Raw genomic sequence first — 12,860 nt, 5'->3', positions numbered from 1 at the left:
CCACCGTATAGAGTACTTCTCACCAAGATCGGCCCTAGGGATCGGCGGTTCTTCCTCAGCAACTCCGGAGCTCAGATCAATTCCTTCCGGCCGGAGATCCCTCGCGCGCTACGGCTCTCTGAAGAACGCTCCGCCGTCGCGACCTCTGTTAAGGGGTTGAGAAGCTCGGAGGCTCGATCTGCGACAAAGCGCCGGCGATCGACCGGGGAGGTGCGTCGGTGCTGATTCCCGTCGGCGGATAAGGTGAGCTCGAGAGGAAATCGAGGGTTATCGGCAGAGTGGACACGGAGAGAATGAGAAGGGAACGAGGTAGCCTTTAGGGCTCGGGCACTGTAGCTTCCTATTTATATAGGTAGGGTTTAATTTCTCCACCTAATTAACTCCCTAACCAGCCCCTCAAAGGGTGATTTTCATTATCCCTTTAAACAATGTCATAAATCCTCCAAATAAATCTAAAAAAATGTCCAAAAATTCTGCTAAATCATTATAGGTTATTTTATTTTGCCGTATCTCACATTCTCCCCCTCTTATAAGAATTTGGTCCCCAAATTTATGACGTAAATGAAATAAACGACAAACGACATACGAAGTCAATCATCATATGAAATAACTTACATACCTTCATCAAACAACTGTGGGTACTGCGCTCGGATCTCATCCTCCAGCTCCCAGGTTGCTTCGTCATCTGAATGATGCCCCCAACCAACCTTGACCAATCGGATTGTCTTGTTTCGCAGCTGACGTTCCTTGCGATCTAATATCCGCACTGGAACCTCCTCATACGTTACATCTGGCTGAAGGGTGATCGAGACATCTGTCAAAATATGTGTAGGGTGTGGCACATATTTCCTCAACATAGACACGTGAAATACATCATGCACCCCGGCAAGTGAAGGAGGCAGCGCCAGTCGATATGCTACCTCACCGATCCTCTCAAGTATCTGAAAGGGTCCGATATAACGAGGAGCTAACTTCCCTTTCAATCCAAATCTCCTAACTCCCTTAGTAGGAGACACTCGCAGGAACACATGATCACCCACAGAGAACTCCAAAGGTCTCCGTCTCCGATCTGCATAGCTTTTCTGTCGGTCCTGAGCTTCTGACATTCTGCGTCTGATGGTGCCAACCAACTCTGCATCTCGCTGAATACGCTGGGGCCCCAAGACTGACGATTCTCCAACCTCGTCCCATAAAGTAGGAGATCTACATGCTCTGCCATATAATGCCTCGAATGGTGCCATCTGAATCGCTGAGTGGTAACTGTTATTGTATGCAAACTCCACCAAGTGCAAGTGATCCTCCCAGCTACCGCCGAAGTCCATGACACAAGATCTCAATAGATCCTCCAATGTCTGAATAGTCCGCTCCGACTGCCCATCCGTCTGAGGGTGAAATGCGGTACTAAAACGGAGTTCCGTACCCATGGCCTGCTGGAGACTCCGCCAAAATCGAGAGGTAAATCGTGGATCTCTATCTGATATAATACTCAGAGGTATACCATGCAATCTGGTGATCTCTCTGCAGTACAACTCTGCCAAACGATCCAGCGAATCCGTCCGACGGATCGGTAAGAAGTGTGCAGATTTGGTTAACCGATCAACGATTACCCAAATCGCATCATGACCCTTCCGGGTCCGAGGTAGTCCTACCACAAAATCCATCGTGATATGCTCCCATTTCCATTCTGGTATTTCTATCTTCTGCAGTAACCCAGCGGGTCTCTGATGCTCTGCCTTAATCTGCTGACAAACTAAACACTGTGCCACAAATGTCGCAATATCCTTCTTCATACCATTCCACCAGTATGATCGTTTCAGATCCCTGTACATGCGAGTACTCCCCGGGTGAATCGCAAATCTAGATCGATGTGCTTCCTGTAATAAGTCCTCCTGAACAGGATGTGACTCAGGGACACATAATCTGCCGCGAAAATACAGAATTCCACTATCATCACAGGTAAACTCTGTCTGCTGTTCTGAGGTAACTCTGCTACGTAAAAACTGCAGATGCTGATCTGTAGCCTGAGCCTCTTTGATACGCTCCACTATAGGTGACTGAGCAACCATGGTGACTAGCAAGCCTCGCTCTGTCTGTGCTTGCTCCATCAACCCCAACTCAGAGAAACTCTGCATCAACTCTGTAACCATCACTCGGTGGCATGCCAAAATTTCACGGGATTTCCTGCTCAAAGCATCAGCCACCACGTTGGCTTTCCCCGGGTGATAGTTAATTGTGCAGTCATAGTCTTTCAAGAATTCCATCCATCTTCTCTGTCGCAAATTCAGTTCCTTCTGGGTGAACAGATATTTGAGACTTTTATGATCTGTATAAATCTCAAAAGTGATTCCATATAAATGATGTCGCCAAATCTTCAGTGCGAAGATGATAGCTGCCAACTCCAAATCATGAACTGGATAATTCCTCTCATGATCTTTCAGCTGACGTGAGGCATATGACACCACACGATCGCGCTGCATAAGTACGGCACCCAGTCCCCGATATGATGCATCCGTGAAAAGTACAAATCCATCCATGCGGAAGGAAGTACTAACACTGGTGCCGTAACTGGCCTCCGTTTGAGCTCCTGGAAGCTCTGCTCACAAGATTCTGTCCAGCTAAACTTCTCTCCCTTCCGGGTCAATCGTGTCAATGGTAAGGCTATGCTGGAAAAGCCCTCAACAAATCTCCGATAATACCCAGCTAATCCCAAAAAGCTACGAATCTCCTGTACGGTCTTCGGCTGCTCCCAACCGGTGATGGCCTCAATCTTCTGTGGATCAACAGATATACCTCTGCTGGAGACAACATGTCCAAGAAAACCCACCGAAGGTAGCCAAAAGGCGCATTTACTAAACTTCGCATAGAGGTGTTCTCGCCGAAGCGTCTCCAAAACTATGCGAAGATGTCGCATGTGCTCCTCCTCAGATCGGGAATATATCAGAATATCGTCGATGAACACAATGACGAACTGATCTAAGTACTCAAGGAACACTCTGTTCATCAGATCCATAAACACTGCTGGGGCATTGGTAAGCCCAAATGGCATTTCCAAGAACTCGTAATGACCATAACGAGTGCGAAATGCTGTCTTCGGAATATCTGCATCTCCAACCCTGAGCTGATGATAGCCTGAGCGCAAATCAATCTTTGAATATACACAGGTATCCTTCAGCTGATCAAATAAATCTTCTATACGTGGCAGTGGATATTTGTTCTTGATAGTAACCGCATTCAACTGTCGGTAATCAATACAAAGTCTCAGTGATCCGTCTTTCTTCTTAACGAAGAGTACTGGTGCTCCCCACGGAGAAACACTAGGACGGATAAATCCTCTGTCCAACAGCTCCTGTAATTGAACCTTTAGCTCCTCTAACTCCTTTGGTGCCATGCGATAAGGGGTCCTGGATACCGGTGCGGTTCCCGGAACCAACTCAATCGTAAACTCGACTTGCCTTTTAGGAGGCAAACCGGGGAGTTCGTCAGGGAACACATCCGGAAATTCTCGGACGATAGCAACATCCGAGAGCTGTGGTAATACATCTGAACCAGCTTTAACCATGGACAGCAAATATCCCTGACAACCCTGTGCCAACAATCTCCTCGCTTGCATTGCTGATATGACTGCTATCCTATCACTTCTGGTTCCAAAGAATACCCAAGACGATAGACCGGGAGGTCGGAATGTGACTACTCTAGCTCCGCAATCGACTGTGGCATGGTTCATGGCCAACCAATCCATGCCTAATATAATATCAAACTCCACCATCTCTAATACCTGCAGATCCACCGTAATAGTCTGACCATTGAAGTCTAAAGGACAACCTTTGACTTCCAGACTAATACTTAGTACCTCGCCAGATGGTAGAGATACTGTCAGCCCGTGTGTCCGCCGACTAGGCAATCTCCCGATTTTACCCAGAAATACTCGAGATATGAATGAATGGGAACTACCAGTATCTATCAATAAATCTGCAGTAAATGTATAAACAGAAATAATACCTCGGAAAACCGATCCCTCAGCTCGCTGTGCCTCCTCCCGTGTAACAGCATAAACACGACCCACCTCTGAGCTCGGCTGTGGTATCTCCGAAGTGGTCTGTGCTGGCATCGTAGGTGCGAGAACCGGCTGCTGATACTGAGACTGAGGCTGCTGTCGATATGCTGAGTAAGGCTGATGCGGATGAAAATCCTGCTGTGCTGGAAATGCCTGATGAGAAGACACTGTGGCAGAATACTGTGTAGTTGCTGGTTCCTGACCCTGCACATGATATATCTGTCCCTGAGAAGACGGTGGTCGCTGCTGACGTGGAGCACCCTGACTCTTCTGTGATCCTTTCTGTGGTCGTGTCTGTGAGGGTTGTCCCCCCTGAGATGTACCCTTAGTAGCCTCCAACTGTGCCTTCAACGTACAATCCCGACTCTCATGCCCTGGTTGTTTGCAATAATAACAAATGGGGTGATCCAAGGGGCAATGAAATTTGGTATGGCTCTTGGAGCCACACTGGTAACATCTGGATCCAGATCTATCTTTCTTCCAATCATGCTGAGGAGGGCGAGATGTTCCATCAGACGTCCGCCCTGACTTCTGCGGCCGAGAAGAACCTCCCGTGGTAGCCTGTGAACTCTGACCTTTGTTCCCTCTCTTTTGTGACGACTGCTTATCGTGGCCTTTCTCCTGATTTACCTGCTGCTGAGTCATCTCGATAAACAGTGCACGATCCAAAACTTCTCGGTAGGAGCTACCTGGAAATCCTGACATCCTGAGCCGAATATATGCTGCTAAACCCTGGGTGAACTGCTGCATCCGGTCATAATCCTGCGCCACCAAATGAGGGCAAAACTCAGCCAATCTGCAGAATTCAGCGTTGTACTCCATCACCGATCGATCACCCTGCTTGAGATTCAGGAATTCCTGGCGTCGAGCTAAACAGAATGTGGCTGGAAAATACTGCCGCTCAAAAGCATTCCGGAACATCGCCCATGTGATGCGTTGTTCCCCAAAGATTGTCTTCTGCATCTCCCACCATGTGACTGCCTGATCCCGGAGATGATACGCAGCCAATTCCACTTTCTCTTCATCTGAACAACTCATGTATCCGAAAGTGCTTTCCAAATTCTTCAACCAGCTACGTGCAGCCCAGGGATCTGCTCCGCCCTGGTATAGAGTAACCCTGTCCTTGACGGACTTTGCCAACAATGGTATACGCGCTCTATCCCTCATCCAGTCAGTAGTAGTAGGAGTAGGAAATGCTGATGGTATCCCGGAGGGAATCCCCTGAGGCTGAAATTCCTGGTTTCTACCAGAAGGTATGACTGAAGGGATCTCCTGAGGCTGATGTCCCTGATCTCTAGGAGTCTGATGGGTCTGTCCCCGTCTAACCGTCTCTACATCTGTTGGATCCCTAGAAGAATCTGCCTCCTGAGTTACTGGTTCTGGTTCCTCAGTCTCAATGGGTTGTTTCCGTGGTCGTCCCGGACCACGACGAGAACCGGCTACCGCTCGACCACGTCTCATACCTGGTGTAAACCACTAATAAGTACTACAAACAGTATAAGTTCGTACTTATAAAACTTACAGCCAATTACTTGGAGGTGTTCCGCCGCCGCCTGGTCCCAAATCCCGAAATGTCACTTCGAGGAATGAAATCACGAAAAATCCAAAACGTATGAATCTGACATCGTAAACCTGTAGCTCTGATACCAATAAATTGTCACGCCCCGAGAGTAAGGTTGTCCGACGAAAATCGGACAGCACCTCCCCTGTAGCAGTGACAAATAGAACCGGTATACAACACCACAGAATATACATATACAAATATATCACAACCACGCAGATAATATGCAGCCCACACAGCTGTAAAGTCAAACACAGCGGAAAACAAGATCAACAAAGATAAGATAACAAAAACTCACCGCGGGCCGGCCCGGCTTGACTCATCGGCAAAACAACCAAATACAAATAACAAGTCCACAGCTCAATTATTACAATGCTAAATTCAAAGGTTTGACTCACAATAAAAGGAAAACCAAAACCGTAAAACCATCCTCAGAAGTGACATGGGACCGGCAGTCGGGATCCCCCTCCAAGCGTACTAGCATCGCTATCAGCTACCTGGTGAAATTACCAATGCGGGTGGTGAGTATAAAACTCAGCGGGTAAAAGGATAGACAGCGCATGAGTATAGTAAAGAACAGGAATACAAAAGGATACAGTCTCGGAAAAATAAATAGCAGAATACTACTAAGTAAACAAAGTATATTTCCATACCTGATACCATATCCTAGGCTAACAGTGTAAGGTCTGAGGAAAACATAAACTGCTAGAGTACTATCCATAATCACCCAGATCACATGTAAGGTATACTGTAAAAGCAAACAGTGTCCAAGCATACATAGCAAATAAATGTGGTATCAGAACAGCATAAGTAGACATATAGCAGCAGAAGCAGGTATAATAGAAACGACGTATGCACGGATGGTCACCCCGCCCACCTCTCTGCACCACGACCCCTGTATGGTCGAGAGACCGGATCGATGACAACTGTACCACACTCCAGCCGCCACTACTCTCGAGTGACCGAGCGGACAGTTTGCATAGTAGCTAAATAGCTACATAGCAATAGGGTCCCTGCGGCTCACAACTCCAGCCGCCACTACCCATGAGTGACCGAGTGCAACGCGATAGGACAAGCGGCACGCTCTAGCCGCCACTACCCATGAGTGGCCGAGCGTGCGGCTTCGGCCAATGACCGTCTCAACCACAAGGGAGCCAAGGTTATCGGTGATGCATGCAATAACATGATGCGAATAATGCAACAGTCATCATATATACAAAAATCAGGTATGCTACATGAATCCGCATGCTCAATACTAAGCATAAATAAACAGTAGTCAAACAGGTAAACATGACATATAGTATCTGCTAGTTATCAAGAATAACAACGGAAGACTGTATAGATACGGAAATGAGCATCTCGAAAATTGAGTGGATAAAGTATCAAGCACAAGAAATAAAATGAGTGGAGTCAAGATAAACTCTACTTTATCTGGGCTACTCATGTACCAAGAACAACAACTAGAGAAATAAGTAAAAGTACCCGCCTCAAATGTAGGCTGAATCCGACGTCAATCTCGTCACGACGCTCGTCCCGATCCAAGTCCTGTGTCAACGTATCAATTTTAGCTATATATATATATATGCAACTAATTAACTGTACTAATGTACACGACAGATGAATTGGTTCCAAGTTCTGTTTATTATCCAAACACAACCACACTAGACTACTAATACCCAATACAACAATGTACAAAATAACTGTTCAATTAAACTAGGTATCGGAAAACCCAAACCTTACCTTACACCCCACTGATCACTCACTGCCGGAAGGTGAGGTCTTCGGCTCAAACCTCCCAGCAATACCCCCTGCCAAAATTCACGAACAGAGCTCCTACATAGCCTTCAAACTATTGAAATCACACTGTCAATGCACAATTCGGATGAAATACACCCTCAGATCCACAAATCTACTGTCTCATACTGTAAAATATCTTACCTATAAGTCCTGGATGATGAACAGCTACTGGAGGTCATGGCCAAGCCCCTCCCCAGCGAGCTACTGCCACAAACGATCCTCAATCAGTACCACCTCACATTCATGGCTTCAAATCACAGATCCAAGATCACAGAGACCCTACATTAATCAACCCCCAATTCTCACCGAATTCATCACCTAGATCTACAAATCGAACTCCTGGAGTGGTGCAGACCTTACCTGATGTTTCCCGAGTGAAAAACAGCTACTGAAATTGCGATCGAGCCCTTCCCAGCAGCCACTGCCACATCAATACCTCAATCCATACAATCCTCCCAACCTGGCATCAAATCACAAGTCTTCATAGCTAAGAAACCCTAATCTAAACCATCCTCACCTCAATTTACCTCCACGACAGTACATACCTCAAGCGGCACAGAGTTCCCGACGAATTTGGCTCGGCCCTAAGGCTCGGGAAGTCAAATCCACCGTATAGAGTACTTCTCACCAAGATCGGCCCTAGGGATCGGCGGTTCTTCCTCAGCAACTCCGGAGCTCAGATCAATTCCTTCCGGCCGGAGATCCCTCGCGCGCTACGGCTCTCTGAAGAACGCTCCGCCGTCGCGACCTCTGTTAAGGGGTTGAGAAGCTCGGAGGCTCGATCTGCGACAAAGCGCCGGCGATCGACCGGGGAGGTGCGTCGGTGCTGATTCCCGTCGGCGGATAAGGTGAGCTCGAGAGGAAATCGAGGGTTATCGGCAGAGTGGACACGGAGAGAATGAGAAGGGAACGAGGTAGCCTTTAGGGCTCGGGCACTGTAGCTTCCTATTTATATAGGTAGGGTTTAATTTCTCCACCTAATTAACTCCCTAACCAGCCCCTCAAAGGGTGATTTCCATTATCCCTTTAAACAATGTCATAAATCCTCCAAATAAATCTAAAAAAATGTCCAAAAATTCTGCTAAATCATTATAGGTTATTTTATTTTGCCGTATCTCACACACCTTGCCGAGGAGAGCACATAGAGGTGAGAAAGAGGTCGAGATTTTCAGCCCTCCGAAACCCTAGAAGTCCTTCCTCTTCGGTTTGAATCCAAGAACCCTAGTAAGTGCTTCTCACCTGCGGTGAGAGTAGTTCCTGTTGGTTGCTACTCGGAAAACCTATAGGTTCCACTGTACAAAAATTTTGTACAAAGGTTTGAACCTTTTCCTAGCTACCATGTGTTCTTTTAAATTAAATTTTGGATCGCCTGCGGAACTTAACACGTTTGATCCAAAACTTAATCTATTTGTTCTTTTAGGTTTTGACTTGGATCTCCTGTGGAACTTAACACGTTCGACCCAAGTCTCCTTAAGTTATTAATTCCATTAAATATTAATTTCCATAATTGGTTCCCAGTACTGACGTGGCGAGGCACATGGCCTTCTTGGATATGGGAGCAACCACCACCGACTAGACAAAACCTTTTATAGAAAGCTAATATTTAATTTCCTAAAATAACTTTAGGTTAACCGAAAAGAACAATCAAATCACAAGGAAAAATAAAACAAAAGAACACAACATCGAAAACCATATTCGAAATACTAGAATCGTAAGCCTCTTGTATTTGGTATTATTTCCAAAAATAACTAGTCTGATGCGGAAAGAAAAATTATTAGTTATACATTTTAGAAAAACCTCTTGATCTTCTACCGTATTCCTCTTCTAACCTCAGACGTTGTGTGGGCAACGATCTTCCGAGATGAGAAACCACCAACCACCTTCTTCTCCTCCTAGCTAGGTTCGGCCACAAAGAAGCTTTACCAAGGATGAAGAACAAAACACCAACCAAGCTCCAAGAGATGCAAGCTTTCTCTCCTTCTTCTTCTTCTTCTCTAAGTAGTATCCGGCCACCGCAAGAGCTCCAAGGGGAGAGAGAGGTTCGGCCACCACAAGAGGAAGAGAGGGAGAGGATGATGATGATGATGGCCGACCACACCAAGGAACAAAAGAGGGAGAGAAATAATAGAGGTTGTGTCTCATGAAGACACCCTCACCCCTTCTTTTATATTCCTTGGCCTAGGCAAATTAGGAAATTTAATTACAATAAAATTTCCTTAATTTCCTTAACATGATTTAATTGAGAAAAATTAAATAAAATTTCCCCAATTAAATTCTAATGGCCGGCCACATCATGAAATCAAATTAGACAAGTTTCAATCAACAATTAAAACTTCCTAATTTGTTTCCGGAAATTTTAAAATTAAAATTTCTCTTCAAAATCTCTTCATGGTTGATAAAAATAAATTTTCATAATTTTAATTTTACAACATGTGAATAATTTTTAAAGAGAAAATAAAATATCTCACCAATCTACAAATAAGGAAAGAGATCTAATCTCTTTCTTTAATCTTTTGTAGATCTTTTACAAGAGCGATAATTTAATTTTAATTCTCTTTAATAAATTATATCTTCCACATAATAAAAATTAAAATTAAAATTTTTTTAATTTAATTTGACCGGCCCCTCTAGCTTGGATTCAAGCTAGGGCCGGCCACCCCAATTTATACCTAGGCTGGCCCTAGCTTGGTTCCCAAGCTAGCTTGGCTGGCCCCCTTTGGGTGGGTATAGAAGGTGGGTATAGGTGAGTATAGTACTCTATAAATAAGAGGCTACGATAGGGACCGAGAGGAGGAATTGGTTTTGGTCTCCCGATAAAATTAAGCATCCCGTGTTCGCTCCGAACACACAACTTAATTTTATCAATAATAATTCATTCCACTAGAGAACTATTATTGAACTACCGCACCAATTCCAAATTATATTTTTGGGCTCCTTATTATGAGTGTGTTAGTCTCCCTGTGTTTAAGATATCAAATGTCCACTAATTAAGTGAGTTACTGACAACTCATTTAATTAATATCTTAGTCCAAGAGTAGTACCACTCAACCTTATCGTCATGTCGGACTAAGTCCACCTGCAGGGTTTATCATGACAATCCTTATGAGCTCCTCTTGAGGACATTATCAACCTAGTATCTCTAGGACACAGTTTCCTTCTATAATCAACAACACACACTATAAGTGATATCATTTCCCAACTTATAGGGTTTATTGATTCATCGAACTAAATCTCACCCATTGATAAATTAAAGAAATAAATATCAAATATATGTGCTTGTTATTATATTAGGATTAAGAGCACACACTTCCATAATAACCGAGGTCTTTGTTTCTTTATAAAGTCAGTATAAAAGAAATGACCTCTAATGGTCCTACTCAATACACTATAAGTGTACTAGTGTAATTATACAGTCAAGATAAACTGATACCTAATTACACTACGACCTTCTAATGGTTTGTTCCTTTCCATTTTGGTCGTGAGCTACTGTTTATAATTTATAAGGTACTGATAACATCATCTTCTGCATGTGGCACCACATACTATGTTATCTACAGTATAAATTAATTGAACAACTACAACTAAATGTAGACAATTTGACCAAATATGATTCTTTATTTATAATGAATGTTTACAAAGCTTAGGCTTTCAGTATACACTCCAACAATCTCCCACTTATACTAATGACTAAGCTGCCATATCTTCTACCATACATCTGATTCCCATTTCCTCCACATGCCGATCGAAAGCTTTCGCCGGAAGGGCCTTAGTGAAAGGATCTGCCAGGTTATCCGCTGATGCAATCTTGGCGATGACAACTTCTCCTCGCTTCACAATATCTCGTATCAGGTGGTACATGCGCTCTATATGTTTAGTTGCCTTATGAGCTCGTGGTTCCTTCGAGTTTGCAACTGCACCGCTATTATCACAATAAATTGTGATGATTTTGGGCAAACCAGGAATCACATCTAAGTCCATTAGAAAGTTGATAAAGCCTAAAATCTATATTAAATGTCACAAATAGGCTTATCAAATTAACAATTTAATATTCCACTGAACCCCTTAATTAAACAATAATGCTGTAGTAACGAGCCCAGGATCGATCCGAGGAACTAACGGTAGAATGTAATTTAGGATTGTCTTTTATTCCTATTTTTTTGGGGTTTTCGATATGAAAATGGAGTTGGGGTTTAAAAGCTTTAAATCTAAATCTACAAAATTAAAGAACAGAAAATAAGAACTAATCTAATGCATAAAGTAAACCTAACTAGGTGTCATCGATTAGTCCAATACGCATTGTCACACTACGTAATGAATTTCATCAACAACACACTAAAACTAAGGTATGAAATAGCTGGACAATAATGAAACCTAATCTTAAGCAACAATTAAAATCTTAACTACAGAAACTAAACCATTCAACAGTGCTACAATTAAGCTAAAGCAGAATTAAGAACAATTTCAAACTCTATTGAAACTAAATTACCCAATGCACTTGAATTAAAACAATTAATCTAAAGAACTATGATTACTAAATTAAAACATAATAAACTGAAATGGAAATCTATCAATAGTAAAAAGAATGCAAAAGTTAAACCCTAAACCATCTCTACACCAAATCACTTCTCACGGCAATTTCTCCTTGCCGTCACACAAGGAAACAACGGAGAACACTCCAACTGTAATCAGAGAAGACAACCTCAGTAGCTACACTCAGCTCAACCTTTACCAGCACCATCGGAGACCACTCCAAACGGAACTAATGAAAATCGGAGCCGCCCAACTCGGGAAATCTGAAAATCTGTGAGCTGCAACCTCAGATCTGATGTGGAGAAGATGAATGATGGAATGTCATCGGGAATGGTTCAGAAACAGTGGAGGAACACCTCCAAAGCTCACGGATGGAAGCGGAACCTCGAATCGGAAGAACACCTCCAAATCGGGTGCGGCAGAAGCAGAGTGTCGCAGAGCACAATTCTCGCCGTAGGACCACCTTTGAGCGAGGTCAGATCGTCGGACGTTGGTCGCAAGCCTCTGAGGTCATCGACGCCGATGAAATTGGCCGGAAAATGGATCGGGAGTGGAGATGGGGTCGGAATCCTGAAGAAGTGCGCCGCGGGACGCGAACAGCGTGTGGAGGAATCGACAAAGGAAGCTGGGTACTGTAGCTTCTGTTTAAATCAGATCTGGATATGATCGGACGGCTGGGAGCAATTTGGAGCTAAATCAACGGTGAAAGCTTGCCCAAAATCTGATCCAAAGGTACTGATGTTGATCTAGGGTCTGGATCTACCCTCCCAGAGGTCGGATCGATCAGATCATCACTGGATGGCCCAGATCGGCCCAGTCTTCATTGAACGGCCCAAATTAATTCGGGCTGGATCAATGGCTGGATGAACTCAGATCTGGATCAAAACTTCCAGATCTTCATAAATGGCTTAGATCTGC

General features: G+C 44.2%; 2 protein-coding genes across 2 annotated transcripts; both read right to left on the bottom strand.

Moving 5' to 3' along the window:
* Positions 1 to 611: 611 nt before the first annotated feature.
* Positions 612 to 2,147, bottom strand: LOC122048536. The gene is made up of 2 exons (XM_042610091.1): positions 1,711 to 2,147; positions 612 to 1,260 (listed from the first exon to the last, which is right to left on the bottom strand). Exons 1-2 carry the CDS (start codon positions 2,145 to 2,147, stop codon positions 612 to 614), a joined length of 1,086 nt encoding a protein of 361 aa, XP_042466025.1.
* A 287-nt stretch (positions 2,148 to 2,434) lies between these two features.
* Positions 2,435 to 5,515, bottom strand: LOC122048535. The gene has a single exon (XM_042610090.1). It carries the CDS (start codon positions 5,513 to 5,515, stop codon positions 2,435 to 2,437), a length of 3,081 nt encoding a protein of 1,026 aa, XP_042466024.1.
* Between the last annotated feature and the right edge of the window lie 7,345 nt (positions 5,516 to 12,860).

This window comes from Zingiber officinale, chromosome 2B (assembly GCF_018446385.1).
Source record: "Zingiber officinale cultivar Zhangliang chromosome 2B, Zo_v1.1, whole genome shotgun sequence".
In the NCBI taxonomy this organism is placed as follows: domain Eukaryota; kingdom Viridiplantae; phylum Streptophyta; class Magnoliopsida; order Zingiberales; family Zingiberaceae; genus Zingiber; species Zingiber officinale.
Note: the sequence above shows the minus strand (reverse complement) of the source record. Positions and strands in the feature narration are given on the sequence as shown.

What these genes read in the sequence shown, in the direction of transcription:
- LOC122048536 (XM_042610091.1), bottom strand. Translation starts at nt 2,147, where the DNA reads ATGGTTACAGAGTTGATGCAGAGTTTCTCTGAGTTGGGGTTGATGGAG. An exon ending in GAGCATCAGAGACCCGCTGG is followed by an intron (nt 1,261 to 1,710) that starts GTTACTGCAGAA and finishes ATACAATAACAG; the next exon opens with TTACCACTCAGCGATTCAGA.
- LOC122048535 (XM_042610090.1), bottom strand. Translation starts at nt 5,515, where the DNA reads ATGAGACGTGGTCGAGCGGTAGCCGGTTCTCGTCGTGGTCCGGGACGA.